The 15,900-nt window shown below is 38.4% G+C and overlaps 1 protein-coding gene across 2 annotated transcripts in view; it reads right to left on the reverse strand.

Moving 5' to 3' along the window:
• The window catches only part of DOCK4 (dedicator of cytokinesis 4), a 438,609-nt gene that overhangs the window by 158,652 nt on the left and 264,057 nt on the right, over positions 1-15,900 (reverse strand). For both annotated transcript variants that reach the window (XM_079149349.1, XM_079149348.1), the window contains exons 13-15: positions 14,428-14,553; positions 4,397-4,521; positions 3,413-3,575 (exon numbers count right to left, since the gene is read on the reverse strand). In XM_079149349.1, coding sequence (XP_079005475.1) covers positions 3,413-3,575; positions 4,397-4,521; positions 14,428-14,553 — 414 coding nt within the window. The remainder of the gene's footprint in view (positions 1-3,412; positions 3,576-4,396; positions 4,522-14,427; positions 14,554-15,900) is intronic.

Consider the following 15,900-nt stretch of genomic DNA (forward strand, 5'->3'; position numbering starts at 1 on the left):
AATGTTGTAAGTGCTCTAGAGATCCATCCATGGACTTCTCTCTGCTATCTAAACTTATTACTCAGGAATCTCATTCAGACTCATGTCTTTTAAAAAATGTCAAAATTAATGATGTGCTGGAGTTGGATTGCACTACATCATAGAGCTGAGAATAGGCTTCTTTCTCCAACTCTGCATTTGATGAAGTCATTTTGGGAGCTTAAAATTGGCCATTGTTGGAGTACTTATGTCTCGGAAATCAACAAATGTTACAAATCAGGGTTACTCCTGTCTTGAGTTCTAGTCTTTAAATATTTATAGCAGACCAATGAACTATATGCTCTCATTCCCAAGTTTAAGTTTCCAACCTGGACCTCATTCAATTTCCTGACATTTTGAATATTTAATAAATATCAAATGTCTAAAATGAAATGTTTGATTTTTGTTCTCCAGATTCCTCCTATAGTCTTCCTCACTTCATTAAATGAATAATTCATTCTCAGGTCAAAATTCTCAGATCATTTTTGACTTTTCTCCTTCTTTCATATCTAATATGTCAATAATCTATAGAAAAAGAACCAAACCAGTACCATAATGCAACTACTTTAATCTTTTAGTTGAAGAATTATGAAAGTCTCCCAGATGGTCTTCCTGTTCCCAACTGGCCTGTCTACAATCTATCATCCACACAGAAGCTAGACTCATCTTCCCTCCAAACCCTCTAATGGCTCTCCTTCTCATCCCAATAAATTCTTCAGTCTTTGCCATAATGTAAGAGACAATACTAGAACTGGCTCCCTTGCTTCCTCTCTGTTCTCTTGCTGTTCCTTGAAAATGCCAAGCATGTTTCAAGCTTATGTCTTTTGTATTTACCATTCTCTCTGCCTGAAATATTCTTTCCCCAAATATGCCAAAGGCTCAAGTTTTGGCCACTTCTACCTTGTTGCTGACACACCTGATTATCAGAGAAATCTTTCTTGATTGCTCTATGTAAAGTAGCAACATAGTACTACTATCACTTTCTAGCCCCCAAACTCAATTTAGTCTCCTTTCTGCACTCATCACTCAGTACCTGATATATCACCATCCCCCTACTCTGTCTGAGGTGATCACGTTTTAAGTGGGTGCTCAGAACAGCAGAGAGTATCCAACCCTATATATCACATGTTTGTTCCCATACATACATACCTATGATAAAGTTTAGTTTTTACATTAGATACAGTAAGATTTACAAAAATAACTTACCATAGATCTTAGCAAACTTAGAATATGATTTTTCCTTCCTCACTGAGAACTTTTAACTTTTCACTTAAAGGAAGCATTTCATATCTTCTGCTTGGCATATCTAAAATGCCAGCATAACTACTCTTAAATTTTGGGGCCATTTATGTAAAATAAGGATGACTGGAACATAAGCACTGTGACCACAACAATCAATGTGATAACTGAGGCACCAAGTGACTGACAGGTAGGTATTATATACCATATGGATATGTCTCACAAAGAGATTCACAATTCAGGTGAGATAGAATGGGATGATGCAAGATTTTATCCCGCTACTTAAAATGGCGAGCAATTTAATACTTATGAGTCATTTCTATAATGTTCCATTTCACATTTTTGAACTGAGGTTGACCATGGGCAACTGAAATCATGGAAACTAAAACTGTGGCTATGGGGAGACTAATGTATCATGTATTTATTTGCTCATCTCTCTCTTCCCTCTCTGGAGTGAAAGCTCTGTGAGAGGGAAATCTTGTGTTCATACATCTCCAGCACCCAGTAAAGAGCTCAGGCACACAGCAGGTATTTAATAAATATTCATTTCATGAATAAATGATATTTTGAACAAATATCTGGACGTCCATGTGATAAAATGATTTCAGTGGATATTTGTAGTTTGTGGGATTATGGGAATTTTTTCTTCTTTATGCTTTGCTATTTTTTCTTTTTTTGAATTTTAATAACGACATTCAAAAAACTCAAATGTGTGAGCAATGTTTAAAGTACAAGGATGAGAGGGCAGAGATTTAACAGATTTTGCTGAAAATAGCCTTTGTTCTGCTTTCCAAGTTATGAATTATAATAATTTCCTCCAAATGCTCTTTCCCTATCCCTGCTGTTTCACCTTTATTTTCCACTACCTTTTTCCTGCTTTAAAGCTCAAAGCTCAAATTAGGTCCAAGTGAGAACTGATAACAAAGACTGGTGGAAGGAATAGTTTTATACCACTTTAAGTCTTTTATGTTTTCCCACTTCAAGTCCTTTATATGAAACTCTTATGGGAATTTGAAAGACTAGTGAGACCCCACTAGCCATCTTCCTGCATTCTAAAACAAAATTTAATTTATGCAGCATCATTTAGGGAGCTCTTTGCACCAATTCTGAAATGTGCTGTAGTCCTGGCCACAGATACAGTCCTTCAACTTTTCCTGAAGAAGAGAAATGGTTGAATTACAGTATCAGTGAGGGGAAATCACCATGTATTTCTTGGTGGTACCCTGAGACTAGAAAAGCCCAGAACGGAGAGGAGCCTGCCCCTTCTCTAATAATGTGATTCTCTTGTACCTCTCACCTGCTCTATTGCTCTCAAAGCAAGATTCACCAGAACCTTCTTTAGTCACAATGTATATTCTAGGAGTGTCTAGGATACACTTCAGGGACACAGGGAATATGAGAAGATCCCTGGTCTGGGGTGGGTGGGGGCATGGAGGGAAGAGCTTCAGAGTGTGGTAATGAGTGTAAGAGAATTGAAATAGAGACATTAGGAAATGACAACTTTATGGACAGTAATGTCTACATGAACAAACCTCGTAACATTTCTGTCATGAGTTCTTTAAATCTGTAAATGAGGCAATTACTTCATATTATCTGAAAGACCTTTTCCGGTTGACATTATTTGATCCTCATTTCGACATCATTTGAGACTGAACAGGGATGCAGATATACATAAATGAGACATCAATTCAAGTCTAACAGGTGTTCCAGTGGATGAACATGCCCAAAAGATTCCGAGTGGGCTCTGCTGATCTGACCAGGAGCTGGATCAGTTCCTGGTGATACCAGTCTGGTTCTGAAGACCAGAACCTATCCAAGTTTTAATGCTATCTCCCTTACTATCTAATCTTTCTAGACTGTGATGTGTTTTTTATAAAAGCAAACAATTTAAAGAGAATCTGCAGATTTCCTGCAGGTTTTTTTTTTTTTTTTTTTTTTTTTCTCATTTCTTCTTCTCTGTTTCCATAATGGTTTTTGGCTATTCAAATAGTGAACCCAATTCCCTCTCAGGGTTCCCACGCACTTTCTTTCCTCCCTCTAGAAATCTCATTTGCCACCCTTTCTGCAGCTCCGCCCCATCATCTCTACAGCTTAGTGAACATACTACACACATCAACACAACGAAGCCACAGAACCAACCCCACCAAAGACTTACTGGAACAATGCCGAAACTCAAAGCGGATGTGCGCGCCCCTGAACTTATCCACAGGAATAGGCAGTTTCAGTAGTTCAGACCACCTGGGACTGTTGTTATGATAAAGCACAAAGGAGTGGTATTCACTAGCAGGAGGCTCTCCAGAGCCAAAGGAGATAAAATCCTAACAAAGGAAACATGCAGGTTAAAGACAGCTTCATGGAAAGAAAGGTTTTTAAAAGTGGCACCACAATCACTGCTCTTTCTGCCTGCTCCCCAAACAGCACCCTATGTGAAGTCACCTCCCCATCCTTTGCTGCACCATTTCTGTACCTGCCACTGCCTAGTAAGCTCTGTCATTTAATTCTGATGCTGATCTCCCAGGGCATGCTGTGCCCAGGTGATGTGTGGGAGATGGACAAGTGTAAGACTCACTGGAAGTTCAACTATGAGGCCAAGTCCCCGGACTACTGAAATCAAAAGTCCATTCAAGGCCCCAGTGGGTACTCACTGGGCCCAGTGGTCGACACTCTAAAAAGCAACAGGCAAATCTACTTCCTCAACAAGAAGAGGTTCAGGAAAATTGCTTCTTCCATGAAGGAGCTTACTATTATCACCCCAAAAGGAAAGTAGTACCCCAGCTTTCAAGCCCTATTTTGGTAAAAATAAATTCATACTATTAAACATGAACCCCCTCCCTTTTGTTAACCAATTGTCAAAGAACAAGTGTTTTACAAAACTATGCAGACAAAAGAGGGATAATTAAACAGCATAAATAAATATTACATTTAAGGAATATTGAGGAAATTTTTGACACAATACAGTAAAAGCCTTTTTGCTTTTCTATTTTATTATTGAGAGGCATTTTAATGAGTTTTTAAAAAGAAAACTACACAGGGTGGAGAAAAAGATACTGCAAATTAGAAATTAACTGATCACATTAAAGATGGAGCCAAAGCAATTATGTAGAATACTTTTACCAAAAAATATCCAGCATTAACGTACCTTTAAGGTCTGACCGCTGCTATCTACAATGAACATCGTAACTTCCACATTTCTGGCCACACTCTTCCCTCCTTTCTCAAATTCTCCCCTTTCTATGGTGATATATAAATCATTCCTCATTTCACCTATTAGGAAAGGAAAAATAAAATCATGTTATACGTATTTGGAAATGTAATAAAGTGTTCTATCAAGAAAAACTTTAGTTTATAAAATTTACTGTCATACACATAAACGTATGAATGTACTTTTAAAAAGAGGTCCCACCCTCACTGCCAGTGCTGGAGAAGAATAAAAGCCAACTTCTGCTAGTCTGAATTCACAATGCAGAAAACGTGCACTTAGGAGGTGAATACTGAGACTGAGGAGGAAGGTTGTGTCCAGTCTCACCATTTTTCAATATTTCCTTCATTTCATTTACGAGGTGTGATTACAAAATGACAGCCTAGCAGAGGCGGCTCACAGAAACCAGTATTATTACTTTTTAGTCACAGCACTTTAGAGCAAAAGAAATACCTAAATGGAATAAAATGATAGGAGTGCAAAGAGTACAGTTACAATTTAAATCTTTTCCAAAATTCACAGACAAAATGATCTCACTGCTGGAAGAATCCAGATTAGTGCTTTATGAGCACAGATGTAGAATAATTCACTCACACAAACTCAATTTAATATTTCATGCCATCAAGCTATAAAACAAATGAGAAAGGCCCTAGATTCAAAATGACATTTTCTAGGCACACGTAAACCTTCTATATTTTTTCCATTATTGATTTACAGAATTTAAATGCATTGTAACCTCCCTCCTTCCTTATGACTGAAGAAAAAAAGAAAAAAAATTATGCCAACTAGCAAACTTAGGCAAATGGGCTAAAAGCACACTTTTACCTCCTCTGTAAGAATTAAGTGGCACACAGATGGATAGAAATGAGAAATAAGTAAATGAAGTGCTACTACTTGAATGTTTTTGAAGGTAAATGTTGGTGCAATGGCAAGGCTGAACTTATTTATGGTAACTTTCAAACATTTGAAAGATCGAAAGTTTGAGAAAAATCTTCCATTTGGAAGCAAATAACCAGAAAGAAAAACACCCATGTAAATATGTCTGTAATTGGGAGAGTTATAAAACTTTCTGATCAAAGTGTGTATAACAAAGTATCCCAGCTCTCCAATCCCAGTGTCCTAGTCACCATCTTCCATGAAGACCAACTTTTATGATCATTCCCAAGTGACCTGGGCTGACTAGCAAACAGATGGGCATAAAACAAACGAATTGAGTAAGTTCCAAAAAGGATTAAATCTGAACCACCCTTTGCAATGAGTATATAAAACACACGCTAGTGGAAACAACTGATACAGAAGTCTCTGGTATATGAATTACAGTAATCTCATACAGCTTATAAAACCAACTTGCAGCAAAGGCAAGAGGGATGAGCGAGGTGTGCCAGGTAACCTGTTTTCTCATGCCTGTAGAAGTCCAGGACAAATGCAACACATTTCAATACATTTAAGATTATATGCTTTGAAAGTTTTAACAATTTCCATATTTTTAATTTTTTAATGAGTGTTCAAGTAACTTTTGAATGTTTGCTAGATTTTTTAAATAACCCATTTCATTTAATTACTATTGAGATGATCCTCAATATCCATGAGGGATTGTTTCAAGGTCCCCTGGTCCACACCAAAATCCATGGATGCTCAAGTTCCTTATATAAAAAGGAGCAGTATTTGCATATATCCTACACACATCTTCTGAGGCACTTTAAGTCATCTCTGTATTACTTATTACATCTAATACAATGTAAATACTGTGTCAACAGTTGTTATACTATATTGTTTAAAGAGTCATGATAAGAAAAAAAATCTGTGTATGTTCAATAAAGACACAATTATTTTTCTGAATGTTTCTGACCCACAGCTAGATGAATCTGTGGGTGTGGAATCGGTGGATATAAGGGCCAACTGTGTGTGTGTGTGTGTGTGTGTGTGTGTGTGTGTGTGTACATACACCCCTAAGCTATTTTTAAAATTCTACTGGAGAATGAAGCACAAATGCACAAATTTTGTCCTCCAAATCGAGCTACTCAGTCCAGTGAAAAAAGTCTGACGTGCTAGTGGTCCACACACATGCCAATTCAGCAAGAGGCTTGGGAGGACATTCTTGATATCAGTTCTCCACTAACTGATGTGGCAGGTAAAAAAGCAACAAAATTTGTTTGCTCCTTGAAGTAGGCGATGCATCTCACAAGCAGAGTATAAATCAGACACTGATTAATGGGATGCATAGTGACAGGGGTTTTACCTAAGGAATTTCTCGGAATGATTAATTAGCTTGTCCAACCACACAGGGACTGGCTGTCCTGCAAAAGGAGGACTACAGGTTTCTTGGAAGAGTGGTTTCCCCTCTTCTCTGTTAGAAGTCCATAGCCATTCTAACTGCAGCAAAGGCAAGAGGGATGAGCGAGGTGTGCCAGGTAACCTGTTTTCTCATGCCTGTAGGCTAGACCCAAAGGAGGGAAGGCAGGGGGATGACTGCCAGTGTCCCACATTTCTTCCATGTATTCATTCAACAACTATTTCTTGAGTACCTCCTATGGGCCATATGTGTTATTCTAGGCAGTGAACAAAGCAAACATAGCAGATTCTAGTAAAGGTAGGTCTTTTAAAAACAAGTAAAATACACAGCACATTGAATGATGTGGCTAAATGTAAGAGAGAGAAGTGGGTAGGGAGTGCTGAATAAGGACAGAGGAGGAGCTATAATTTTTAACACACTAATGAGAAGCAGCCTCATGGGAACATAGAGATCAGAGTAAGCCATGGTATGTTCTAACAAAGGATCAAGGTAATAAATGACATTAGAGTCTCAAGCCAATCCACAAAGTCTATTTAGCTTAGCTGAATTCTCCTGATCTTCATTAGAAAGGAGATTCTGAATTCAAACATGCCTAAAGACTGTAGGGTCATAGGACAATCAGAATAAGGAGATTTAGGTTCTACTCTCTGTTACTGCTATGTTGTGACATTAGCCTAGACAAGACAATATAAACTCTGGGACTCAGGTCTTTCCATTATCAAAATGAGAGTGGACTAAAGGCAGAGGTAGGGACAAGACAGGAGATGGGAAAGGACCAGATGACTTTCTTATGCCATGCTTTCTCTGACTTATGAAAGAGCTTCTGCAATAGAGGACATCCATATATTTTAGAATACCTTGTACAGATGCTTTAATATTCTGTTCCACAAATGTCACCATTCCCGTAAGCCCCTTTATCTTCTATAAATCTTTTAGACTAAACCACGATTCCTTTGAAAAGAAAGCTCAAGACAAGAAGAACATTTCTCCTGGGGGACATTCTACATATGCTTCTCTCCAGGAATTCTACAGCTTGCTATGTTCCCATGCAGCAAGGTGCCACATTCTGCCAAAATATGCAAAAGGATAAAGCTGAAACAAGTACTAATTAAAATCGATGCACTTGAGGAGCTCTGGAGTAAACTAATAAGCCCAAGTGGTGTTAGGAAAGCATCTTGGGTAATTAGGAGAGAAACCATAAAGTGAGTATAAAATGGAGTCATAGCACCAGTGTGAAAAGCTATTTTCCCGACAATGTTTATTAACACCTCACACCTTTCAAATTTATTTCTCTGTAAATTTGATGTGCATGACACTCTCCTCTCATTAGCAGGCCCACTAGTTGGGAAACCTGTATACACATGAAGGCTTCTCAAAATATTGCAGACAAGATGAAGATAAGGCCTCAGCAATGGGAACAAAGTCAAAAGAATTCAGGGACTTTAGTCAAAAGGGTGGATTAATGGCTTGACCTAAACAGGCAGAAGGTTTCCACTAATAGAAGCAGACACTGAGACTTGAATATCAAGGTTCAGATCTGATTTTTGACTTTTAAATTAGGGTACCCAACTGGTAAAGTTCATGCAACTATTCCAAAATAAAAAACAAAAATATAAGCAAAACAACAACAACAACAACAACAACAAACCCTGCCACCTGAAATGTTCCTGGTACCAATCACTTCAGAGAAGGGAGACACTCAGCTGGTAGTGGCAGTCCCAGAAGTAAGAGCAGCAGCAGCACATTTCACTGGGGACCAGCTCTGGGTGAGGTGTTTTATGAAGCACTAGAAGTAGAACCTCTCCTTAAATCCTCACATCCACTTTACAAGAAGGCACTATTATTTCTATTTTGGAGATGAAAACCAAAGCATAGAGGTTAAGAAATGTGTCCAAAGTATTATTAGAACCCCACTTTACCCATGAAAAAAAGGGCAATTCAACAGAATGAGAATGACTATCAAATAAGATGAAGCAATCTGCCTTGTCCCTACGAATGACTTAAGAAAGGAAGGTACAAGCCCTGTGATATTCTGCACTGATCAAACCAGACATGAAATACTGATTTCAGTTCTAGGGATCCTCTTTACAGGACAGAAACAGACAAATGATACCACAGAGGTCACAAACAACATGAAGAAAGGATTTAAAGTTCTAAGCAAAAAGAACCTCAACCAGTGGACAGAAGAGGAGGGGAGACTGGTCTAAAGTGAAAGTGGTCATTTTGAGAGGAGATTTGATGATGTGTTCTTTTATTTCTTATTTTTTTTTAACCTTTATTTTATTTATGTATTTTTATGTGGGGCTGAGGATCGCACCCAGTGCCTCACACATGCTAAGCAAGTGCTCTTCCACCGAGTTACAACCCCAACCCCTGACGACAAGTTCTTGGTCATCATAAATATTCAAGTATGAGCCAGAAAACCACTCACTACCAGGAACCCTGAGGAAGAAATCCCACTTTGGACACACACGGATGGGCTGCATACTCCTTCATGTGTGTGGCAGATACACGGAGGTTCCAAGGATCAGGATCCTATGAATATATTACTTTACGTAACATACATTATGTAAGGTAAATCCTTGAAACCTTGAATCCTTGTGGATATGTTCCTTTACAAAAAAGGGACTTTTTGGATATGATTAAATTAAGGATGTTGAGGATAGGGAGATTTTCTTGGATCACTGGGAGGGTCCAATACAATCACAAGGTCCTTAAAAGAGGGAGGCAGAAGGATCAGTTAGAGAAATGGTTGTGATGAAGCAGAAGTTGGAATGATGTGGGATCCTGAGTAGAAAAGTGCTGACAGACTCCAGAACCTGGAAAAGGCAAGGAAGGAGATTCTCCCCTAAGCCAGCGGGAGAAATGCAGCCCTGCCAACACCTCGAATTTATCCTGCTGAGACGAGAGTGAACTCTGACCTCCAGACCTGTAACATACATTTGTGTTGCTTTAAGCCAGCTCATTTGTGGTGACTCTTTCTTATAGGAAACTAATATAATGTGCCCTCTACAGCTAAGCTTCTATCACTTCATGACACCTTCAAGGAAGAGGAAGTAGGAGGACAAGATTCACAGGTAACTGGAGACTGAAGCAGATCACACACAAGAAAATGTCTGAATGGGGTGAAAAATTAACTTATGGGAGATCATGAAGGAGAAATCATAAACTTAAGAGTAAGAATGGGTATTTAAGGTGGAAGAAGGGCAGTCAGACCTTCCATGACCTTCCAGACACATCTGTCATATTTGTTCCAAAATGTCTAGTGGATGGAAACTCAGACCTTCCTGATACTCAGTAATGGCCCAGACCTGATCCGCACAGTCTGTTAAGACATTTAATGGTCAGGCTGTCCAGTACAGTAACTGCTGCCATATGCAGCAACTGAACACTTAAAATGTGACTTGGCTGCAAGGATTTTTAATACCAGCAAGACTGAGGTTCAAAAACAGACTAAAAATAACTCATTCAAAATATTTTATATGGATTGCCTATTGAGATGATAATATTTTGAGTGTAAAGGTTTAAATAACATGTACTGTTAAAATTAATTTCACCTCTTCTTTCCTACAGTTTTTAAGGTGGCTGCTAGTTAATTTAAAATTATATTTGTGGTTTGCTTTTTATTCTATAGGAGAGCACAAATTTAAATATTTTTGCTTCTTTCTCTCTCTCTCTCTCTCTCTTGGGCTTAGAGACCAAACCACAAAACTCCCCTCAGAATAATTATCTGGGTTATTGGTAAAAGTGATAGAGCTTCTCTGAAAATACCTTCTCTTAGTTGGAAATAGGTATCCTAAGAAATAAAGTGTGGAGTGACTGACCCCCAACCCAGAGAATAAGCACTGTCTTGATGATTCCAAGGCACAAAGGCAGTTTCTTCATATCAGGTGATAATCTAGAGATCCATCTGTATAACAGCAAGACCAAGAGGAGAGTTTCTGGCTTCAGGTTTTCTCATTTCAAAAAGAGTCAGGCACTGGTTGCGTTGTACCATCCTTAAAACAGTTCTCTGTGTGTTCCTGTCAGTGTCAACAGCCCAGGTCATTCTGTTCTGCAGTGAGGCAGTGACTGTGTTGATGAACTTGGTCCTCTTGGAATGAACATGTGTGTCACCTGTCCTGACCCCTATCAGAACACTAAAGATGCAAATTAACTCTGAAAGCAAGTCTAGAAAATGGAAAAAGAAAATCATGCTTTCAGACTGTCCATGTCACACTGTGATCAGAAATGTTGTTCACAAACATTTTCTCATTGAAGCATTCAGCTCAAGTTTTCACTAAGCCGTTGGTGAGAATTGACAAGTCTGAAAATGACAACGGAAGACAGAACTACATACTTCCTAATGTAAAAAATCCAGTGTGTGTTTGTTTTAGAGCTGCTTTCAGTTGTTTAAATAAATAACTACATCTCTCCCTTCTCCATCTAATTTGTAAGATTAATAAGTAAACAATGAAAAGAAGAAAACAAACATAAGGAAGCGTTTCAAATTCTCTTGCAGTCCCGGCAATGCAGACCTGTGTCTGGGAAGGGGCTGTTCCTCTGGACAGTGTGATCCTTGTACTAAAACGCAGTGCCAGAAAGGGACAGCAGCACATCTTATTCCCCCAGAAAGACCACTTCCATCACTAACGCCAGACAAAAGCTGCATGGGCACAGCACCTCTCAGAAACTTATTCAGCCAGTGAAGTGTCATATTGCTTTATGTTTTTCCATCTCTCAATGACACTGACCAGAGACCAAGATGAGGAATTCTTCTAGCAGCTGGCTGTATTCTGCTCTGAAATATGTTTTTTATATTAGATTTGCCCATCAATTTGCTTCCCTGTGGGATGAATTTTTCGCTTTTTTGTTGAAGAGGAAATACCAGTTATTTATAGCAACTGAAGGAAATAATGAACGGTTGCAAGAGCCACTGAATAGCATGTCACCAAGTAAACAGATCTATAAACAGTCATTTTCAACAACAGTAGCATGAGATGCTCAGGCAGAATGGGTCTCTAAGCTAGGTCAGGTCATCTCAGGAAGCCTTCTAGGCTGTTCTCTCAGCTCTCCCTGCATGAACAAATTTCCACTGAGAGATCACAAAATGGTGCAATGGGCAAGGCTGGTCATTTTGGGTCTTCATTCACAATAATCCTATCATTGGGTGTCAAAGCTGTACCAGATGCCTTGTCAGACACAACCTCCTTTGCTTGTTTTTACACAAGATATTTAAATAGTAGTTCAGAGGATTTCATTTTTTAAAAAGGTTGTCCACAACTTTAGATTGTTTCATTTGGTCTATTTTTTCTCCCTTTTCTTGGTTATGGAGGGTGGAGTAGGAAGCAGTGAGAAATACCAATATCCAATATGCTATCTGTTCTCTCCTAACTTGCAGGTGAAAGGGCAGAAGCTTTTTGTTTTTATGAAAGACCAAACACAAGGTGAAGCCTTTCTATCATAAAATTTGGTGGCTGATAAAAATCCATTTTTTGATTTGTAAGACAAAGATGTGACATGTTAAAAAAATTTTAAATTAAATGAAACCATAATAACCTGTATAGCTTTCTCCTATTTTAAGGTAAGATTAGGAGGCCTAGAGATGGATGAAAAAGAAGACAAAGCTGGAAAGGAAAAGAGAAAGAGTGAGAAAGCTAGACACATGAAAGGACAGATAAACCGAAGCTCAGTCCCACCTGTTCAGTCCTCTGTTCCTAGGGACACTGTGAAATTTCCAGAACTTTAGCATCTTTGATTCATAACTAAATAGCATTTCAACATTTCTGGTTTGTTTTAAACTTTTAAATTTCAAAGGATTTTAAAAGTATATTCTCTCATAAAATTCTGACTTTGACAGAATCTAAAAATTAAAAAGTGTTTTGAACTTAGGTTTCCTTTTAACATTGGAGGTGGAGCCGTGCAATCCACAACCGCAGTGTTAAGCTGGGTCCACACAGCACAGAGGCAAGCGATGGGAGATGGGGGCCTGGGGCCACTGGCTCTGAAGACCCTGCTCAGATGTCACGTGTCCACGAAATCTTAAATAAGATTTCTTCAACAGAAGGAAGGTTCTATGCCTCCTCTGTGCTCTCTCTAACCCCTTCCAGATCACCGTGTGTCTCCTGCCTGGATTATCATACCCTCAGGGCACCAACAGGTCTCCTGCTCCCCAACTGTGCTTGCTCCAAGCCACAATCACACTCCCCTGGATAACCTCCCACAGCTTCCATGTTGGTCTCCCTGTTTCTTTACTGCCCTCCCACTTTCCTTCCAGGTACAATCTTCGCACAGAGATAATAGTGATCTGGTCACAATGCAAATGGGTTAGTCACTCTGCGGCTCAAAATCTTCCATTTGCTCCCTTCCTCATTCTGAATAAAAGTCAAAGTGTTTAGTATGATCTCCAAGATCCCACATGATTTTCTGTACCTCTTACCCAGTCTTCTATCACTATCGCTCTCTTCTAGCCAAGATGGCTTTCTTGCCTTTCTTCAGACATGCCTGGCATTCTGCTGCCTCAGGACCTTTGTACTTGCTTCCTCTGCCTGGAATGCTTCTCTGTCTGCATAGAGTCCTCATTTCCTTTAGGTTTTTACTCTTTATATCCTCACCTTAATTCTAACCTATTTAAAGTTTCAATCCCTCAGTCCATTATCATTTCAGATATTCCTTAGTCCTTTATTTCCTTAGTTTCTACCTTAGTATTTATCATCTTTAAACATATATATTTGACTTATACATTAAATATAATTTGTTTTATTAGAAAATAAGTTCCATGAGAGAAGGATTTTTTTTCTGTTTGTTCATTATTGTATTCCGAATACCTGGAAGAATATCTTGGCCCACAGAAAGTAAAAAAAAAAAAAAATCTGCAAGATGAATGAATTCATCTTTAATCCTGGCATAAAACTGATCCTTGATCAATGCCTGCTGCCTCCACTAAACCATGTTTTGCTGCATATAACAGCTTTTCTCATCAGCAGGTATACTATTCTTACCCATTTTATCAGTTTGTATGTAAATATATTTAGAAAACCCTAAGTTGGTAGAAGATTATACAGGGGCATGCTTTTAGAAACATTTTGATTGAGAGATAAAAATTGACTCACGGCAAAAATCCATCAGTTTCAATGAACTCGGCATTGATTCCACAATGTGAAACCCCATAACCCCTGCCTTTCACTTAGAAAACAAACACTTGGGAAGTTTCTTTCTGGGTGCTAAGATAGATGTGGATCATATATACGAACAGATCTAGAAAGACATATGGTATTTGCACATGGATGCTTATTTACACATATAGTTATGTATTCACAATGGAAAAAATATCCTCCAAGAGAGGCCAAATGCTGCCCAGTAACAGCTCTTATCAAAACCTATAAGGATATTCTCTCGGCATATTCACTGACATTTTCCGCTAAGGGATAAAATATTTTCTGGATGCTATCTCAGTTTTCATCATTATCACTGTCACAATGAAAAGTAACCGTGGCCACCACGAGTTACCCACCTTAAGATAATTGGAATGTAAAGGTACTTTGAAAAAAAAACGATGCCTATTACTACATACCTCTCTTCATTCTTCAGCATGGCCCACAGGACTCCTCAAAGCTGACAATTTGAAAAATTTCACAAATGTCAAAAACAGAACCGTATGCCCATGTTTGATCATTCTGGTGTAACCCACGTCACCTACCAGGCATGATAATATTAGAAAAACCCAACTTCCTTGTTATGGATACTCCATGAGAAAAGACAGATGAGTACTCTCTTCTGATTTGTTCAATGTCTCCATGCAATAGTTGAAGGGAAACTGCTAACCCTGAAACAAATGAGAGACACCAAGTTAAAACCAGAATAGAAACAGCATAAACAGCAGCTGATATACGTCAACAGGCCCATATTTACGGTATCACCATCTTAAACCATGTGTTGGTATTCACACAAAATCAATAGGAACTACAGGAATATCTAGATAACACTTCCCCAACATCGGCTCCTGAGTTTTCTCACCTATACAGAGGTTCATAGCAAGTAGAAAAAACCTGAAGGGAATTCTAAGAGGAAGAAGCCTGGCTTCCAGCCCCATGCCTCTCCCTGACCACAAGTAAGGGAGCACATCCCTGCACCAACACGCGTCCCAGCAACAAACGGTGAGCACCCCAGAAGACAGCAGGTCACAACTGAGTTTAAATTTTTTTGTTCAACTCCAGAAACCTTATGAATAATGACTTATCAAATATTAGAAGCATGAACATAAATCATAAGGCATAATAATTGAAGGATTTAAGGATACTAATGGAGATTGTTCTCGAAACTTAAGGAACAAAGATGATTATTATAAAAATAAGGTTACATTCTCGTCATTATTCATGGTAGAAACTCATGATTGCATTTATTTTCTACTGAGGAGAATTTAGCAAGATGCAGGATACCTTGACAAAGGAAATTAAGTCTCTCAAGTAGTAAAATTATCTGTTTTTCTTTTTTACCCCAATTATAGTGACATTATCACAGTGGGATATATAGGAGATGAATGACACTTTTATTTTCATATGTAATTTCCTCAATTCTCAGGCAAGAAATACAAAAGAGAAATTAATGTCATGTCTTTGTGAATATGTTTGTATGTATTTATTTCAAGGACAAGTCGTGTCTTTCAGCTATCTCAGTCCCTCTTTCTTTTTTCCATTATTGTTTTACAACAAGAAAGACAGAAAGTTTCCTCACCTATTTTAGTGATAGAAAATGAAACTTGTCAAAGATGACTTAACTTTGCCATCATTAACCTGAACGTAATTAAAAATGAAGTTGTGGGTGATGGATTCAAGCAAACAGTAAATCTGTTCCCTCAAGATCTTCAATCTATACCATTATTTATCACTGCTTTTCCCCTTGATAATGCACATGATAAGTGAAGTTCCACTCTGACCAGTAACTTACAGTACTATAGTGGGCTCTAGAGATAAAGGCATAAGAATGACCACAAGCACAGCATCATGAAAAAGAAATGCTAAACTTATTTGCCATGGAAATAGATTAGGATCTTTCTTTTTCACTCTTATAATACCAGCAAATAATAATGGCAAAGCAGTGTTTTGTTGCTTGCTTTTCAAGAGGGGTAAAAGAAAAAGGAAAGGCACCACCACAAGGTTGTCCTTACCCTTTC

This window comes from Sciurus vulgaris, assembly GCF_902686455.1.
Source record: "Sciurus vulgaris genome assembly, chromosome: 8".
NCBI lineage: Eukaryota > Metazoa > Chordata > Mammalia > Rodentia > Sciuridae > Sciurus > Sciurus vulgaris.